General features: G+C 38.1%; 1 protein-coding gene across 6 annotated transcripts in view; it reads left to right on the forward strand.

The window, feature by feature from the left end:
* The window catches only part of LOC105204695, a 288,926-nt gene that overhangs the window by 50,187 nt on the left and 217,399 nt on the right, over window positions 1-21,340 (forward strand). For 2 of the 6 annotated variants that reach the window (XR_005574404.1, XM_039447318.1), the window contains exon 1: window positions 1,967-4,147. The exons of 2 other annotated variants lie outside the window; for them this stretch is intronic. Coding sequence is in view for 2 of the 4 variants with exons in the window: in XM_039447318.1 (XP_039303252.1) it covers window positions 4,026-4,147 (122 nt within the window). In the remaining 2 variants the exon portion in view is untranslated. Of the gene's footprint in view, window positions 1-1,965; window positions 4,148-21,340 lie in introns of those variants that run through there. 2 more of the 6 variants (XM_039447315.1, XM_039447316.1) reach the window with 2 other exon arrangements.

Consider the following 21,340-nt stretch of genomic DNA (forward strand, 5'->3'; position numbering starts at 1 on the left):
TATAATAAAATTAATCCCAACGTTACGCGATGCAAGCGACGGCTTGTGCCATCTTAACTCGCGCCGTCCGGCGGCTCGAGAACGTCGTGAATAAAAAATGTGGATTTTACCGAAGAATTAAATGAAGAAAGGATAGAATTATTTGTCTTCAAGTCAATTATTATATGTACCGAATCTTATCTAGTGATTCGTCAATACTTTTCGCTATCTCGTGAGTCTTCGAAAAATAAGAAAGTACATCGCAACAACAATATACGGAAACTATCTGTGTTCGACGTATTGTTACCGATAACACAAAATATCGCCGAGCGATGTGTTGCGTGTCGTCCAAGCGTTTCGATCACCTACAAACTCGTTTTCGGCATATATCCGACTTTGTCGATATCAGTTTACGATGTATGCCGGGGTGCATGAGGAATCGCTTTCGCCGCGGCCTCCGCGAGACCGTTGATCTTTCTTCGATCGTAATGTTGCTATACAACCGATACCGGCGTTCGCTTTAACTGCTGTCGTTTCTAGCCACGGTGATATCGCTCATGTCTCGCGATCAGATAGCGTTCACGAAGAGCTCAGGCTCTTCAGATAAGAGGGGAACGTACGTGTCGCCGGACGAGCGTGTGTATACGCGTCACCCGTCAGGATGATGCGTAGCACGAGAATCGTCAACGATCGCGGGACATTATTATTGTTCCGGTCTGGCTTATCGTGCGCTGCGGCCGTGCAATTTATATATGTATTTTGTGGCTTGCAATTGGATTACCAAACGTGTGTGATCGATGTCACGTTGCGACGAGTTTAGAGGAAGCGTGTTATTGCATCTATAGATGCAGATTTAATAGATTGAATCTTGGTTATGAGATGTGCGTTCTCTCTTACTTGGCATACGACTTACTTGGCTAATCTCGGAATACACGTGATCGTTAACTTATGAATTAAAATTTTGTTTTCTCGTTAATTTTCTATGTATATTACAATATTTCTAGAATATTATACGAATATTATTAACAATTAAAATAATCTTAAAATAATATTCCGAAAATACTATTCAATATTTTCAATATTATTTTATAATAATATTATGGGAATATTGTATTAATGTTATGTGTCTGCTTTCATCTAATTTAATGATGTATTATTTCAAAATCTTTGGAATATTATAAAAATGTTCTACGAATATTATTGTGGTAAAAAATTAGTATGAATTAATATACATAAAGTATTCATAAACTTTATAATTATTACATTTAAAAATTATAATATTCCAGATAATTTAAAATATTAAAGTAAATAATATTATTTACTTTTCATATAATATTCATATAATATTATTTAGGAGTAAGCATATAACTCTTTTTTTATTAATATTAATTAATATTTTAGGAATATTATTTAATATTAAGCAATATTATAGTGTTTATAGGGTTTTTATTAAATTGCGTAAAGCTTGTTGATTAAAACAATTATAATTTTAAATTTAAATTTGACAATTTCCTTTTGTTTTAATTGCCTAGTTTTATCTACGTTACACTAGGTAACTGTTTTAATTTGCATTATTAATAGATATTAATTCTAATTATTATCTTGATTGCTCTGAATGTCTCAGAATCACAATTAATATTCAATTTATTGCATCAAATTTTAAACATAGTATCATTTATTTATAATTTTGCGTTTTAGATTTAAAATGATTGGCTCATCCATGCTCTATACTAAAGTAATTTAAAGATATAATGCAAGATGTTTTTATGCATTTTTATTCCCATTTTATGAGAAGCTATCTTAACTTTTCTCAACATTGCTTACATTCTTTGTGAAATAAACTGCAGTACTTTTGCTTAACATGGACAAACATCAACCGTTCTTCCGGACTTGTCCGAGAAGTAGTCAAATATCTTGCGCGTTTCTATCAATGCGTTTCCGAGAGCAGATAGGCGCTATGTACAGGTTCGCGGACTTAGTGTAAGGAGGAGGACGCGGACGCGGTGGAAGAAGGAAAAGCACGCCGGGAGTAGGTGGAATCTCGAGGCGCGCGCGATGGTATCGTTCCATCGGTGGTTCCGCGGTGGTTAGGCCGGTAGCGCCATGCTGGCATCACGATTGGTCTCTTCGGCTTACTCGTAGGCGTGGCGAGCGTTGCGGGTGGGGGTCAGAGTGGTGACCCTGCGTCACGGTGGATAGAAACCAGCGGCCGGTCTCCCGGTCGACCCATGGAGGGTTACTCCTCTGCTGGGCCCACCACCACTGGCCTGCGCCTCCACTCTCCGATCTATGCCACGCTCTCCTGACTTATGCTACGCCCGGCAGGCCCGTCAGTACACGATACGCTTCTACGAAGCGAGCACCGCATCGTACGCGCTCACACTCCGCTATCGCGAACCTGCCAGCACGAGGGTTCCGCGACCAACCTACCGATTAGTCTTCGCGTTCGCCACTGATTTCGAGTTCTCCAGCATTGTCGAGTGTAGATAAATCCTAGATCGACGGCTCTTTGACGATTTGCGTTTGAACGGGATCACCTATTCGGCGATTCATATCAATCGACTCGTTCCGACGAATCGCAAGGGTGGTAAAGAGAGATTCTGGTAGGGGAAAGAGGAGGCTTTCTCTTTCCTGTTCGCGAGATAGGAAGGGAGGGACTGTGACACACCGATCGGGGGAGGGAGAGAACGAGAGGACGATCGTGTGACAAGAGAGGGACGAGTGCGGGTCAGTTTCCGCGCACACGTGACACGACCGGATCGGGAAGTCTCGGTGATAAGCGTCGTGCACCGGTCGACCAACTGTGGATGTCCCAAGTGTTCTGGGCAGATATACCGAGATATCGCGTTACATGACCGTCACGCAATCGGATAATAGTAATATCGAGTGGTACCGGGCAGGATGCTGGCGCTCGTCAAGATAGTGAGAGTGAAATTTACGTGTGTTTGCAGTGAGGATTAGATTACGTCCGCAGTCCATCGGAGCCGAGGATGGGACGAGAGTCTCGTTTTCATCCCAGGCTGAAAGTGGAAAATCACATGGTACTGTCCAAGTGTCGTGATCGTCGCTGATTTTTGAACGTTGCTGAACGTTCCCCGTACAGTGTATCGTAATGCAATTGTTGGCTCCGATTCTATCAGCGGGGAAAGTGAATGACTAGCGATTGCAATCTAGTTGATGTTGCGCCGCGATTTCCCAGTGACAGTGAACTTGTTGCGTAGAGAATGACGTGGAAAGATGATCTTGCCCCGTGTACAGTGTATCGCGAATTTCACATTGATGCTGAGAACGATATCGACGAATCGCTGGCCAAGTCTAAGAATTTTCTAATAACGCTACGTATTCATTACATTTTGTGAAGTTTAGGGAAGAAAAATGAAACACCCGATGTGAACTCTCAGAGTCATACACTTAAACTGTCTAGATCCGTTTATTATCCAATGACAGTTGGCTATTGTTCATCGTCGAAGTAGTTAAATGTCAATTGACGAGTGGTGACGCGTAGAGAGTTCGGTTTCGAATCGTCAAAAGAATCCCGCGTCCACAGGGGACACTGGTCGTTCGACTTTGCTCGACAAGGCGAATTTGCGGCGGCAACAGCTGTCGCAGCTGCCGCGTCGTAATCGGCCGCGCGCGTACAGTGGTGTCATCAGGAGCAAGTGCCCCGACGCCAGCAGCTGGTGGCAGTGGCACCGACGGTGACAGAGGATGACGTAGCGTCGTCGCTAGAGGCAAGGGGCGTCACGGTCTGCACGGTGTACGCGCTGGACAGAGCCGCCTCGGCGGGGCTGGGGGTGGTCGGGGGTGTCGGTGTCGGTGTCGGTGGTGGTGGTGGCGGCGGCGGCGGCGGCGGCGGCGGCGGCAGTGGCGGCGGCGGCGGCGGCAGCGGCAGCGGGGGCGGTGGTGCATCGGGGATCGCTGGGATCTGTGGACCGCCGACCGCGTCCCTCGCGCCGACGGATTACGTGACGGCGGCATGCTATCCCCCGGGATCGCAGCTCACCCTGACCGCCACTCACCCTCAGCCCCACGTCGTTGATCCCGCGATGACGCCCACTTCGGCGCCGGTGCCGACCCCGACGTCGGCGTCGGGCCCCAACAACCCCGTCGCCATGAGCCAGCTGGGGACCGTCTACGCCACCAAGAGACGGCGTCGGAACGGAAAGAGGTCGGTGCGAGTACCCGTTAAATCGATACGACAGACAGAACGAGAATGACCGATGTTATTTTGTGGCTCGGAAGCGGAAAGCGGGCTGGTGCTGCATGCGTGACACTCTTTCGTTTCTTTTTATCTCTGAGTCGCGAAACGATACAAGTTGTTCTCGTTTCGAAGTATTGAAATAAAATGCAATGATCCGTTATATTTTGGATTAGAGATGTGTGGATTAGAGAATGTTGGATTAACCTACTTAAAAGGGGCTTTCAAATAATGAAATGAAATAAACTATTGGGCTTACAAATATAAAAACATGAAAATATTAAAAGAGATTTAAGTTTCGAAGAATGTTTGAAAACCAATGAGCATTACAGCGGCGAGTTTTGTTCACATGTACCTATAACAGAAATAAAAATCTAATTAAGGAAAAGTGAATGAGGTGTGATGATGATGATGTTGCACATTTGTTCTAACACAATTAAGTGTAATAGGGAATGATTAACCAAGTAAGGAAATAAGTACGAGTTAACGTAATTGAAGACACAGGCTAGAGATATTTGCATATAAAAATAAATTCACGCGATATTAAAATGATATTTTTATGTCACAATTTACATAAATTATTATGACAAAAAATATAAAATTGCGCAAGGTTACAAGAATTTTACAAAAACGTCAAAGTGATTTAACATTTTCGTGATTTAATTGCAAATATTATTTGCACGCTCGGGAGGTTATTGAAGTTCGTAAAAAGCAGACTATAGGATTAATTCTGATAGATTTCAAAGTATCGTAGTTGGAAACGCATACATAATTCACGCGTTCAGAGTCGGTGCTAATGGGGGGCGAAGCCGAGTGTTCGTATGTACATAAAGTTGTACGTTCACTCATAAAGTTAATATCGATGACTGATTCACAGACATCCTTCAGTATTTATTCAGTTAGCTTGCATGAGTAGCTTGAGTGTGCTTTATGCCTAGATTCGCATTATTAATTAATTAGGTATACATAATCTATTGTGGAAATTTATGAAACTACATCTTTATAAAAACATTACAAAAATTAATTTTTTATATCTTTTATTACATAATACTTTACAATATATTGTTTTAATTTATTCAATAATTAATCAAATATGATTGTGTTACGCGATGATTGAATTACATTAAATATTTTGTTGAATTAGCATTAAGGCTTGATTCTTTTTCTACTCTTTTTCTACGCTTTTCAAAGTATTTATGTCGAAAAAAATAAAAACGTAACAAAAATGTAATTCTAATTTAACCATTTTTGTTTGATCAATGCGTATGCCTTGTTATTTTGTAGCATATAGACTTATTTAATAGACATTAATATTTCAAAGATTTTTTTTTCCACTTTTATTCAATTTCTTATCTTTCAAAATTTATTGGAAATAAAAATGAAAACGCGATTGCATTAAAATAATACTTTTATCATGAAGGCAAATAATATTTGCAATACCGCACAGCGGCTTTCAAGGCGTAATAATAGATGCGCATCACAAAAGATTGTTGTTACCTTTATAACGTTGCGACTGATGACCGAAATTGCAGGTGCACGGGTCGCCACAAAATGTTTCCTATGCGCACATATGCGGCGAATTAGGTGGAAGCCAGGAGCCCGCAAACGATCATTTGTGATTTGTCAGACAAGATACGGTTACATATTAACAATGATGGGGCCGGAATAAGATGTACGGTCGCGTGTTTGTTTGTTCTGGAACATGTGTATCAAGCTATTTTTCCGAGCATCAAATCGAATGTGCGATGCTTCTTCTTTGTGTTTACTGTCTCACGCTAATTTAGTTTTTCTAGATGCAATGTGATTATATCACGATTATTCGAGGAAACTTGAATCCAATGAAAACTCCCATATTTGCTTAGAAATACATTATTCGCGTTTGATAAAACACAATTATCTGTCTTGTAATACGTACAAAAATAGAAAATACTTTAAGTGCAGTTTAATCTAAATGTAGTTTTATTTTTGCATGAAAAAGCATTAACAAATCTACATAATTTTAACATATATATTTGGAAAATAATTTATTAGCTGAAATGAACTTTGATCACTTCTTATTCTTGTGAAACATAATGGAGACATTAATTTACGATTCGTTTTTAATGTCTTTACGTGACAGTTTATTATGCTGATGCAGTTGAGTTTGATGATTGATGTCCTGAAAGTTTCGTTATGTTTAATTAGGCTCGCGTGCGTTAATGGAATTAAGATTGGCAGTGCTTGCATAGGAATGCATAGTTCTGCCGTTGTTCCGCGGAGTTCAGTAGCTTCATCGCTACAAAAAGAAATCCGCAAATAATTAGACAAGTAGAAGCACTCAAACTTCCAGAATTCCAGTTTTAAGAAATACTCACTCGTTTTATTTGCATCGAATATCACTATGATTGACGTTATGATGACGTTTCTAAATGTACGTAATACTCTGACGAGTATGTTTTCCATTTTCTGCAAAATATGATTTCCCCACGTGGTAATCGATTAAAAATTAAATCTTTTGTTTTTATAAAACAGACTTTCCGTTACATTACACTTCGAGTTAACACGTGTAATACAGGAGCGATTAGTAGCAATTTTCCGAAAAAATCGCGCCGTCCGTCAGCAAAAAGAGGAAATCAGGGGCGTTAGTATCTTATTGTATTAGCAAATCGAGCGCCGTAGAATTTTTTCATCGCTTCACCGCGAGACTGTGCGTCTTGCTCGGGCGTTACTTGAGAAATTAAGGCAATCTGCACCAATCTGGTAAGCTCTTAATCCCCTCATGACGATCTCGCATGCTCCCAGGTGCTTCTTCTTCGCTCGCGAGCACGATGCGCTCCGGTGTGTGCGCTCGCGTACGTGTGTGTGGGTGCGCATGAATCGCGAGGGGTTGCTGAGTCGCACGGGTTGCACACGCGGCGCGTTCGATGCATCAAAAGGAGGATGCACCTAGGGTAGTCGGCCGCTAAGCCGACAGAGATGGAGCGGCTCGGCTGATTGCGCAGAAGCGGAAGACTAAAATCTTCTGAGCCCCCGGAGTCTCTCCTTCGAATCGCGACTCTTCCGCAACCTTGTTAACCTCGGAATGGATCGCGCTTGCAACGGCGCGTTTGCAGACCGTCGCGCCTCCAAATGCAGAGTACTTTGCAGACTCGCTGGTGCTACTCAAGGCGAACTTGTGCGAAGGCTAGCCACTGATACGTATACGGGGTAGCCCATTAACTTCAACCACTTTGTACACTTGGCGTTTTGTGTGCCCGCTTGAATGTCTTCATAAAGTATCGCGAGGCAGGAGGCGTGATTAATTTGTTGAATTAATTTTTGAAGGCCGTCTCGGAGCCGTTTGCATTTTTTATTAATATGTATCGTACATTTCTTTCCCGCTGGAGAAAAATGTGATTTCTATCGAGTACGTTGAGATAGGCTCACTGTTTCATGAAAACAAAATCGGGTAGCATGTATTCTTAATTTTTAAATTAAATAATCATCTATGTGTTTTTGAAAATTTGCTTAAATACAAGTATGTTAAAAAAAGAAATATGTGTTTTAAGATTTAAAAAGTATTATACAAATAGTATTGAATATCAATCTGTATTTATTTTTGCTACAGCAATAAGTGTAGCTAATACGGACACACTTTAATTTATATAATTATATGTTTCACCAAAATACTATAACAAAAGAATTATAATTGTATATTATACTTCACGCATTTTTAATTTTACACATTAATTTTACTAACAATAAGTCTTTACTAACAATAAATCATTCGAGCACCAAGTGATTATTCAATATTGCAACTCTAATGTGGAATGCAACAAAGATAACTTGAAGCTTTTAATGCAAGTACTTAAATATTTCTTGAAAAATTCTGTGCATCAAGGGCCTATTCAGATATTTATTCAAGCAGGGTGTATAATGTATATGATCGCGACAATCGTGGACCCGCGTCCCGCAGGTTCGAGCAGCCAACGTCAGTTCCCCGACGTTGAAGACGGTCTCTTTCCTCCCCCGTAGCTTCGGGACCAACGTGTCACGTTGAGTAATCGGTCGAACCCTTTTCCAGTTCACGTAGGTGCCTTCTACGGTGAGGAGCGTACCCGGTGATCGCGCCGTTCAGGGATCACGAACGGGCGTAATGGAGTTTTAAACGGTCGTTCGAGGCATACGGGCAACGATCGACGATGTTTTTCTCATTCCTGCCCCTCGAGTCGCTTTTGATACGATACGAGGCAGGGGAAAGGGAGGAGGCAACGGAGAACGGACACGGCGCTCTATGCAGAGAATGCCCGCAGGGTTTCAGCCTGGCTCGTTCCCCCGCGCTTCTTCTTCGCTTGCTTTGGCTCCTTAGGATCCCTCGCTCGAAGAAGTCCTTCCCTCGGGCTCCGCCGGTCCTAGGCGAATGCACCTTCGAAGGCGCATAAGCGCGTGCGCGCGTCTGGAGCGCCATTTCGCAAATTCCATTTCGACTAAAACAGCTTCGCGCGGGCGGCGCGGCGCTTCGCTTTGTCTCGATCTCCGAATGTGCGAATGAATTATCGAAGACTGCGACGATCGATGGTGCCATTGTGTGTAGCACTAGCTGTCGTGTTCACAGCGAGCTTTTCCTGATTTAATAATTCTGCTGAGAATATATTTGATATATTTAGTTGCATACATTTTTAACATTGTTTTGACTCACTAGCGTTGCAGAATGCAATTTGCTTGCAAAAATTATAATATCGAGCTGAAATGTTTCTTTGAAATAATGACGCATATATTTTGGGTAACATTTACGATTATTCGAATTATATAATTTTGAAACGGCAGGAAGATAGATGTTGTCAGAAATATCTTCAAGCTATACGTAATACGCTAATCAAAATGTCACGACAAAATCTCCTCTATACTCCTCCTTTTTGTTCTTCGCTTCTCTTCTACTCGCCAATTACTTTCGCATCGAAAATCGCATCGCAGAGCCGCTTGACAGCTACTTAAGTCTAACAAGAAGTATCTGAGAAGAACCGTCGAACATCATATCATCCTCGTGCACCTCGAGCACTCCGAAGTTCTGTAAAATGTCCAGGCCGCGGGGTTTGTCAACGTCAAAGGGAACTTTATCGCTAACGATCGGACGTGAACTCGCTGTCGAGTTTCCCCCAAAATTCTGTTGGGTTCGGGGAAGCGGGCGAGCGCAGCGCGATGCTGCGCGCACGGTGCTCGCCGCGGCCTAATGACAGCAGCTTCTATAATTTGGAGTTTTTGAGCGAACAGCCAAATTACCGGCGCAGGGAGGGATTACTGTTATTACACGCGGCCGCGGACTCAGTCGAAACCTGATTATACTTCAGTCAGTCTCACTCTCCCGATCTTGACCCGTTCGTTCGACTGTCAGCTCTTCGCTCTCATTCGCCTTCACGGCGCTCCTCCGCGGGACGAGCGTTCTCTCTCTCTTTTTCTCTCTCATTCCGCCTCTCGCGCGATCCTCCGAACGATCCTTTAACCACGCAAATCTCACTCCCCGCTCTCCCCGCGCGATGCTCACACTGAAAGCACGATCTAGTATCTCGCCTATTAGCAGCTTCGAGATCCTTTCGCGCGACACCAGTAGCCGCGTAGAGGTGTATATGTCGTTAGGGATTATACTCTCACGGATGTTTATCTTTTGTTGAATTATATTTGGATTAAATTGACTTTATCAAGGTGTTGTAGAAACGTGTGGAAAAATTATCTTTGTAAATTAATTTTTAATTATAATATCGTTTTTTAGTTAGTACATTGAAAAAAAAATTTGTTGAAAAACTCAAATATTTAGTCCGATACAATCAACTAAACATTGAGTTGATTAAACAATTATTTAGTTGCACAAAAAATTGTATTCATTCATGTCAATCATTCAAATGTTTTTTTAGTCAAGAACTAACTAAATCAACTCAATATTTAATTGAACGTATTGGACTAAATATTTTAGTTTTTCAACAAATTATTTTTTCGATGTATGATTTATTATTAGATTTATTATCAGACAGTAAACATACGATGAAAAATGTATAAAAAATACAATTTTTTTAGGCTTTCTTTCAATTCTCCAAATATGTAATAAAAATTCTTTGAAAAATCTTTTCGTAGTATAGAACTTGAAAAACGGTTTTTATTTCTATATTTGCGTAAAAATTTGACAAAGACGAGAAGAATATTAAAGGCGAATTAGTTTTCTTTGCCAGAGAAATCTTTGTACAATCGAAAAGGAGATTCTACGAGGAACTGCGAAGTTAAATAATTCTTCGTAAAAACAAATCTTTTACAAGAGATCACTGGAGAATTTTCAATTATAACGAGAGAACCGAAAAATTTCAATGAGCATTGCAAGTTACGCGAAGGCGCAGCAGGACTTAGGGTCGATGATTTCTTGATGGATAGCTGCCGTCGTCCCGGGTTTCGGCTGATTAGTTCTTAAGTAATTGCCGCGTATCCTTACGGCCTTATAACGCGCGTTTATAGCCTTGTAATGAACCCGCTTCTAAGACCTTTGCTCCATTCAACCAGTCGAGGACCGTGGGCCGAAGCCTCCGAGGCGCGCACAAGATTTTCGTTTTTCATTAAACCATTGCCGATGCCCACAAAATGTAGCACATTTATTTACGCTATCGGCTAAACAGGTTCGCAAATCGATTTTACCATTAACGATTAATGGCTCGCGGATACTCGGACGATCAATGAATGGCCGGGAATACATATCGGGAGTTCCGAGCGCGGGCGATGGTCTATGCCGGCCATAAATAAATTAAAAGTTGTAGTTTTTGTTTCATTCAACGAGCTCCAAATTAATTCGTGACGTTTGTATCTATAGATAACGCGCCGCATAATTTATGCAATACAATTTATAGCCGGGCTACACGCTGGCGATAAATGTAGCGCACGCAATCCGTAAAATTGAATCGTGTTATTTCAATCGGGAATATTTCGCATATACGTTTTTCCCCGTTATAAATTTCGTTTGTCGGCAAAAATAGATTCGTTTGGTTTCTTACATACCACCCGCGATATCACTCCGCATTAAAGAAGGATATCGCTTACCTACTTTCTACATCGTAACGCGTACGCTGTAATTTAATAGATTCCCCTTACGTTAGTCAGCGCCGTGATGCGTTGCGGCCGTGTATAATACGTATATAACGTCTCTACGCGACAAGAGGATTATTGGTGGCGGGCATAACTTTAGTGTGCGGCCACACCCAGCAGATTTAACACCTCGTATCCAATTACAAAGATGCCTCTTGTCGCACGTGTGATTGATGCTGCATTATGTATCGATGCCGTCGCTCCCGAAACGTATAGCACTGGTAGTAGCTGCCACGAGGAATGCCAATGAATAGAATTATAGTGCTAGTTTTTTGCACTATATTCAACGCTTAATGTTTTTCAGACAGCATTGAAGATACCGATCGCTCCACTGAAATAATTCTATTATTAATACCGGTATATTAAAATTAATTAAAGTTTGCTTTATGAATTTATTATATAAATAAGATGGTACAAGGGAATCGTGCGTTTTGCATTCTGCATCTCGTTATAAACGCCGTTAAGAAATTTTTTTTTTACTTAATCTTGCCACATTGTTTCCACGCCGTAAACATATTGCGCTGATAATAATGTCATTTGTACGTTTTTATGATTGCATTCGCCACATTTATGCTTTGCTCTCTGGAGAGCAAAGCATAAACAATCGGCCGATATGCACCATGCGCGTTCTCCAGCCGCGGTTGGCGCTGCGCGATGCTTTTGGTGTTTCAAGAGTGTTGAATGGGCCGCACAGCAAGGAATATCCGTCCTCGCGTGGTTACGGCACTGGTGAATAGAGCCATAACGAAGTGAAACGCGCAGGTGAATTTATGCCGCAGGAACGGAGGCGCCCGACGAGGAGACCAATAAGCGCCGAAACGCCTTCGAGCTTCGAGAGAGCGAGAGAAAGAGTGCCTTTGAGGCGAACTCTAAAAGGGACAAGACAGATAAAAAGAGGCAGGACGAATGAAATGGCACATGGAAGGAGGGAGAGAGAGAGAAAGAGAAGGAGAGACGTCGAACCACCGGAGCTTTCAAACTTCATAATCTCGAATGACCAATTTCGGCGCCCGATAAAAAATTATGCATCTTCGTATTTGCAGCGACAATTTTATTTACGCGTATGTTTTAATGAGAAACTTTTTTACATTTTACGACCGCGATTTGAAAAACGAGCGTCTTATCTTTCTGAGTGATATATAGATATTAGCGCTGCTGTCCAATGAATATCTGCATAGATTTGCGAGGATTTTTCCGTGAAGCGAGACGTGAAAATTCTACAAAACTCAAATAAACTAAATTAGTTAGTGAGACTGTTACAAATGTTGATAAATATTAATTAAATATCAATTTAAACAATTTATTTATAATTAGATGCCGCATAAAAAGAAGGTAAGAGAAACAAAAAGAAAAAAGTTTGTACAGGTCAGTGTTTGTTTAGAAAATTTTTAAATCCAGGATTTCTTCATGATATATAGAAAGCTGGAGACTCCTAAGGTCGTTATAATTGGACCATTTGTATTGCACGACGACACAGTTAAGAGCTTGAATATGGAACGCCGTTATCGCTGTTACTCATTGCGTTACGCCACCAACAACACATGCACTTCAATCTCCGCGTTGACTTCCTTCGACGAGTTATACGAATTTCGTTACACTTTCTCAAATGGAATTTAAATTTCGTTATCGGACGCGGCGATCTCCGTCGGGGAAGAATTTAAATATAAATAGTCGCGGGATATGTGTCGCGTTGCGTCTCGTTGGTATTTCTCGAAGTACACCTCCGTCGCACCATTACCCTTTCAAATGTAACATTGGTAAGGCGTTTCGCGATGAAGGCGATTACGAGCTTTCCCAGCCATTAAAACCGTAGAATCGCCCGTCTCGGAAAGCAAAAGTAACGATAGTATCGTCGCATACCTAATTCATCATCCCACTTGTTACCTATCGTATACGTCATATTCGCCAAATACCTTCATTTTGTTTTACAATGCAATCACTCTTTTTTCCCCCTCTTTTTCTTATTTCGCACTGATCTTGCATATGATTCTTATTTGGAACAGACGAACCTCTCTGTAATGTCGTAGACACGTGAAAAAGATTTGTCGATACTTGATCGAACATAATAAAAATCGGAGAAATCGATATCGATTTTGGACACGATTATTTGACGTAGCCGAATTGTTAAAACCCATCGTAGCGAAAAATCGATTTGTCGACACGATCCGGCGGCGTTTCGAGGCGGAATTCGAGACTCCGTTTCGCAAGAAGCGGCCCTGGCTCTGGTCGGTAACGATGTATCTCATCCGGCTTCGGGCCTGGGCCCGGGCCCGGGGCCCGGCCGGTCCGGTAAGGCGCTGTGTGTTTAACTATTCAATAATTCATCCCGCCATTCATCACCAGCCGAGTGTAAAATTTATCTTATTTTTATGTATTGGCCCCCTCCAGTTCGCGGCACCATGCATCAACCTCTTATTAGTCGCGATTTGTTTGGCGCGCGCGGCATCCAATCCCATTGTGCTGATTTGTCGAGTCGCGCGCGAACACGTTCCTAAATAGTTGATGCGGGTCCCGGGATACGAATATGCCCCTTTTTCTCGGAAATTCGTGCACCAGAATAAAAGATAGGAACGATCATTGGCCTCACGAGTCCGAATACGTGGACTTTTCGCTCATCTAGTATTCGCCGAGTTAAAAGTTGTATGTGCAACAAATTTGCATTAAAAAGCATTCGAAATTTTGATGCGATTTTGTGCGGTATTAATGAAAATTAATGACTATTAGTAAGTAGTTCTCAGTTAATTTTTTCTACATTGCAAGCTTTTGAATAATGACAATCTTTATGTTTTGACAAAATATTATTTTATTAAAATTTATATTTTTTTGTTTATATTTTATTGTTTGCTCAATTTCATATATGTGTAATTGTAATTATTGATGTAGTTTTTGTTTCTTGAAGTCACGAGAAAATATAGGAGGAAAATTATATGTACAAGGATACGTTTTTTATTTTTATATACTTTATTCTATTTTTTTTTATAAATAGTTATATTAGCGAATAATCAACATAAATAAACTTTATCAGAGATCGTGAGAATGTGCTCTGAAAACCAGCATTCAAATAAATTTGGCGTATAAGCGCACTAGAACTTCTGAGTTTAGATTGCAAATTCCCAAGGCGGTATCATTATGCGTAATTTATGTTACGTCCTTCTCGCAGATGACGAATAAGACAGAACAGCGTCGTTTGTACGCTTTTCGCTGATAATCATGCTAGCTATTACCAAACGGCTAATTCGTTATGGAAGAGCAACAATAATGTGATTTAAATTGCTAACGGCTCCAACGAACTTTGATATTTTACTCCAACAAGAAGTTTTTTTTTTAATTCTTGGAAAAGAAAAGAATTTCGTTTTTAACCAGATCTTACTCTTCAATCAATGTTAATTGGATTTTATTTTAAAGAAATTTATTTTTGATAATATTCCTTTTTTAATCTTTAACTTTAAGATTCGATTGCCAAGAAATTTTATGCTCATGGATAGAAACTTGCAAGTAAAGGTCGATTTAAAATTGTACACTATTAGTTTCCGGTACTCTTTCTATACACGTTGAGCCACAACACTTCCGAGTCATTTTTTATTATTTTTATTATATAAATAAAAAAATTCTTCAACTCTTTCACTCTTACACATACTTTAACATCTTTAGGAAGTATCAGTATGGTTGTTTATTTAAAAAGAGTTGTATAAAAATTGCTTATAAATATTATAACTAATTACAGTTTTTTAAATAAATATTATAACTAATTAGTTTTTCAAAGAAAAGAAATTTGCGATACAAAGTTGTTGAATCGCTTTGAATGCCTTACGGAATGTTAAATGTGTTGCAAAGTTTATCGCGTTAAGGGAAAGTATGACTTGATATTTACCGTGTTAATTTAAATTGTTTTTATTGACGTCGGATATTATTGTAATATCTACTCCATCGGACTTTCATGTAAAGATTAACTTCGTCGTAAATCCGACTTCTTCGTTCGGCGAGCGAGGTTTTCTCGTATCATTTCGCGAAGCGTCGCTTTTTGTTGTTTTCCGAAGGTCGATAATTAGCGGCAATCGTTCCGCGGCAATTTAGTCATTTATTCGTTACACGAAGAAGACGCCGGCGTATATATGACACTGGCGGCCCGGCGCAACCGTTCGGTTCTCCGACGTAGCGGGCACTTCCGGTGCCAGGCAAAGGCGGGTATTCTCATTGTCATTACGTCACCAGAGGCTGTCATTTGGTTTTTCAAGCGTCCGTTTTCTCACCGCGAGGATAGAGGGCTTGATGATCGTAATTATACATGGCTAGCCTCTGAGAAGGATAGGAGGATTAACGCTGGCCGCGTGTGTACGATTTCCCTTTGAAAAACGTGGTTGATTGAACCTCGAACGCAACATAGAGCCAGTTTATGAATTAGCGATGCACGTAACGTTGTTGGGAATTTGCCAACTATATCCGATTGAAAGCGACAGCGGTTAAATCGTCTTTGAAAAACGATCTATCGAAAATTTTTTTGCGATTTAGGACACTACTCTGAAAAAAAGCGTTTAGCATAATAATGATATAGCTTTGGTGAAATATTTTCAAGTAAATGTTTGATTAATATAATCAAACATTTAGTAATTATGTTAATAGTAACCAATTATTAAACGGTTACCAAACGGTTAGTAAATATTACTAAATATTTGGTATTAAATTAAAATTTGGTATTTAATTGTAACTATTTCACCAAAGCTTAGTAATTATCATCTAGGTTTGATTATTATTACTACGCTTTCTTTAGTGTACAAATCTACAATCTAATACGGTTTAAATGTGAAAACATATATTATTAAAATATAGAAATACACCTTAAAGTTAAAATAATTAATATAAAATTAAAACAGTATAATATATTTTAGGATTTACCACTTAAATTTTCAAATTTAAATTATTTAAATTATTTAGAATTAACCATTTATACTTCAGCGATATGGTAATAACAATTTAAGTATATAAAAACATAGAAATCTAAAAGTTTTATTAAAAATATTTATAGAGAATTATAATTACGTTAAACGTTCTTTTGACATTACGTTATTCAGTCGTAAATTGTACAATTCGTAGCTTGATTCCCCATGACTGCGTCTTCCTAATTAGGCAGTCCTGTCATTAGTTCAAGTACCACCGCTGCCCTTCTTTCGTGACAGAATTCACTCCCCATGTCGCACTTTGTATACCCGATGGTTGGCGTATCCTGAATTCGCCTTCCTATTAGGGTGTGGCTTACTCCCCAGGCACAACGAAATTGGTGCTGGTGCCAGTCCTCTCGTAAGGTTTAACAAAATTAACGTATGAGACCACTTTGCTCCCAAAGCTTTCACGAGTATTAATCTTTTGTACAGTTTAAGACTGATTCCCCACGCTAGATAGTAGGTTTTGTACCTTTTTTATTGTATTTATTATATTTATATTATTTGAAGAATACTTTTTTAATTTATTTTTATTACTTTATTCATTTTTTAGTATTAGTAAACACAAAAAAGAGTAATTGAAATAAATTTTGATGTAAAGAAACGGAGAAAAAACGCAAGTAATAATTAATAGGTAAAAAGCATTTTTAAAAATTAAATTATTATTTACTTTATTTATTTTATTTATGTCCATTTATTCTACTCAAGAAAAATTTTTTCTGATTATGTTATCACATTTTCGTAAATTTCGAAGCATTACGCATTTGTCTGTCATTAAATGTATAGCTTCTTGCACCTTCTTTACATGTCCATTGAAAAGTCACGTGCAAGTTCGCCATAAGAAAATGACGGATTTGAATAACGGGGTTTTCGTGAACTCGACACATGTCAACGCTGACGACTCTATATCATCGCATTTCTTGAAAGACAATCGTTAGCAATAGTTCGTTTTTGCCTTCGTGCTCCATAATGCGCTTATAACAGACGCAGTAAAATCTTGTTCTGAATTCTTTATTAATGCGCAATATTTTCAGTAATCTACTCCATTAAAAGAATTCTATTAATAGTGTGAGAATGTAATCCATGTTGATATTAATACTCATAGAAAATTCGTTATTATATTCATTATTATGTAATATACATTCGCTGTTAAAAATCGGCACTAGAATTTAATGTAATAAGAGTAAATTCCAAGCAGGTACATTAAAGATATGTAATGTACATTTGATGTCACTTTAAATGTTGTCCAAAATGCATTAAATTTCATGTTCATGCATTTCAGTTATAAGTACATTAAATTTAATGTGTAACCTAAACATACATTAAATTTCATGACATTTTTAACAATATATACAATGAGATGTCAAATTTGTAGACCTAAAATTATATTTAATCTTAAAAATTGGCTTTAAATTAAGTTAAATAGTGATCAAATAAATTTTATAGTTATAATTACTAAATATATAGTTTTTTTGACGTAATAATTTGTAATCTTAACCAAACAATTATTTTTATACAACTAATTATAAAAAGTTTTATTAAATGTAACTAAGTTTTTGGCGAGTAACTATAAAATTCATTTAATTACTATTTAACTAATCTTTGATCTCACTAAACGATTTCCTTTAATGTAGATTTAAATTTAAAACCAATTTTAATATAAGATTATTTTTTTATTAGAATAATATGTTTTCTGATTTTAATTATTAAGTTATATACATTTTGACATTTTCAATGATATAATTGTATTTTTAAAAATATGAAATATCCACTCTGATCAACTCTATTTCTGTTAGGACGAAGAACTATCGATTAGAGAGAAACTTCTGTTTCGTACCGACGCGACGAATGCAACGCGTTCGGGACAAGTCGCGGGAACCGACGGTTAGATCGTCGTCGAAGCGCCGCATCCCTTCATTTCACCATCCGCTCGTTTCGGTAGAATTTGCATTTCAGAAACGCGAGATTGGGCGGTAGAAAGATAGAGCTAATGCTCACGGGGCGGCTCGCCGCACCGTATAAACACAGGGTAGTCCGGGACCCCCTTTTTTGACTTCACATCATCTTCCGCTGTAGCACGACTTTATGTCGAGCTTTCCGTTTTTGGCTTAAAAGTGAGGCTACCGATGAGCTCCGAAATGAGATTACACTGACAGGATTGATGCTTTAGGGAGTTTCACTCTTCTATTTTCTTGGCAATAAAGGGGTGGAAGTTAATTGGATAAACCTCTATTTGCTGCATCTTCAGTGGCGTTCTTATTCTGTAAATAAAAGTATCATTAATTTTGTCTAACAGACGACAAAGATGTTAATTTTTTTGTGTTAATATAAATAGTATAAATATGTTTTTTGAAGAAAAAAAGTTATTAATTCTTAAAATTGTAAAAATTACAGTAATTTGATGTTTCCATTTTTTAATTTAATTTTATTTTATAAGATACATACGCGATAAATTGGATAACTTGTTTTGAATCTTATGCATTGCATAAATTTAATAATAGCAGCTAATTTTACAAATTGATGTTGGAAAAAATTGTGCAATTAAGATAACTGCAATTAAATTTCTCGTCATGCTTTGGTCCACCTCTCACCATTATAAGCTTCTCTCCTCCGTCCTTTACTTCTTTGATTCAGTGAAAGGCAGCGTATTTATATAAGAAATCAAACAGTTATTCCATGTCGTATAATCAATTGCAGCAAAAAGTAGTCGAGATCATTTTTTTTATCGCTGTTAATTGTCATTAATTGTAGCAACTGTGAAGCTTGCTGATTGCTATCATGACGTTGTAAATTTTCCTTCGGGGGACATGGTTACTAACCGATAAATGGGGATCGACTGTAACGATTGATTACCTCGTGATAGATTTCATGCGTATCGACGCATTATATGAATATATAACATCGCGTGTCTCTAAAGGACGCTTTGACTACCATATTCTGTGCATCGAAACATGTAGCTTTATTTTTTATCGAAGGAAACGTGTAATATATGTGTATAAGCTTAACCAGCAGCCATGAGAATCCCGGCTGACGTAATTTGTTTCCCGTGACGTAAATTGAATATATTATAATCAATTTGCGTTGCTACATAGACACGTGTTCCGTAATCAACACGATGCATACGTATCTTTATAGTATAATTTATGATTGTGTTTTTCTTTCGTTTCGTTTAAAAAGAATTAACGTCAACAAAACCTTTAACATCATATTGCAGATTTATACAAATTTATGTCAAAGTATAATAAATATTAATTTATAATAAAAAGTAGAAATATGTTTTGTATATGTTCATAGAGGTGTGTCTAAGAATATGCCGAGCGTTTGTTAAAAAATAGGAAATTAATTCTATCAAATTGTCGAACGAGCGACATCCTCTTGTAAAGTTAATTACTATTACCACGATAGTTGCGTGTACGATATCTTTTGCAACGCGCATTGCACCTCTATTATTCTCTCAACCAGTATTATTACGAACTGACTTACGATTAGAGCGAAGAGCTTTCGATTCGCATACAAAAATTATCTCAGAGTCACTACTACGAGCCGAATTCTTGTCCGTACAATTAACTTTCGGGATCATAGTCGGAATCGTGTTGCGTCGCGAGAGAGAGAGAAAGAGAGAGTGCGGGTAGCAATTAAAACTGTCGGTACGCATGCAGATTTAAAGACATTCAATTGAAGGAATAATAACAGTGATTGTATACAATTAATTCTTGCTTCGTATTTAGCAAATTCGTATCCACTGATGCTGTATTAAATAAAACTAGCGTACATACAGGGTGATTCAGAACGACCCATGTGTCCCTGTAAAGACGTGTTCTTGGATAAATTCTGAGACGATTTTTCCTGTACGAAAATTTTGTCCGACGCTTACTTTTTGAATAATAACAAGATAAAGTTAGCAAATCACAGGCCGTGTACACATGGTAGACAAAGGCGGCGCAACTCACCGTCCGATACGGGTAAGCGCCCGCGTCGGACGGTGAGTTGCGCCGCCTTTGTCTACCATGTGTACACGGCCCGTGATTTGCTAACTTTATCTTCTTATTATTCAAAAAGTAAGCGTCGGACAAAATTTTCGTACAGGAAAAATCGTCTCAGAATTTATCCAAGAACACGTCTTTACAGGGACACATGGGTCGTTCTGAATCACCCTGTATATACGTCAATTGCAACACAAAGAGAAGGGGTGCTACATTAAAAACGTAAATCTGTTAAAAATATTTTTGTGATTTATTTGCTTTATTTGTTATTAATTTTTATTGATTTATTAAAACTTAAAAAATACTGATTTAAATCCTAATTTTTTTTGTACATGTAGTTTAAGTATTTGGGATAATTTTTGCAAAATTTCTTATTACGATTCTGAGCTTAAGTGTTTTGTAAATAAATAAATAAATAAAACTTGTTTATTTACAAAACAGTTAATGTGTAATAAAATTTTATACGAATTATTTGGAATACTAAGTATGTATTTGTATAAAAAAATTTAGACTTCTTTGTCATTATTTCTTAATACATTTGCATTAAAGCCTATTTCTATTTTTTTATAAAAAATAATTTTTCATCTAGAGTATCATGTAACTTTTTCTGTAGAGCGGAAACGTGAAAAGTAGAAATTTTGTTATTGAAATTAATGAAGAAATTTTTTACTTTTTACTTTTTTATTTTAAAGAAAAAGTTATATGATTGCTACTCAAGTAGAAATTTTTTGTTAAGTTTTTTTGAATTATTTTTAAATATAATATAAAATAATTTGTAATTTTTTAATAATATTTTTTTATAATTTTGAAAATATGTGTAATACGCATACTTAATCTTATGGTCACTGAATGCAATAACGTTTATTTGATAAAACATTTAACTTTATCAATATTTTATATGGTAAATTTTTTAAATTTAAATAGATATTTTAATTCTGTTGTCTTTTTGCTATCTACTTTTGGAAGCGTGAATAAATTCAATAACGATTGGCAAACAGGCTGCAACTTGCGTTAAATGGAAAAATATACAAGGAGACGTATCCGTAAAATTTATACAGCATTGCAATGCCACGATGTGCATTTAAAGGCAAGTGGCGTAAAATAATCCCGCCTAGCGTATATTGCAATATCTTTGCCAACTTTGATTAGATGCACATTTTGCACCA

Source organism: Solenopsis invicta, chromosome 3 (assembly GCF_016802725.1).
Source record: "Solenopsis invicta isolate M01_SB chromosome 3, UNIL_Sinv_3.0, whole genome shotgun sequence".
NCBI classification, from domain to species: Eukaryota; Metazoa; Arthropoda; class Insecta; order Hymenoptera; family Formicidae; genus Solenopsis; species Solenopsis invicta.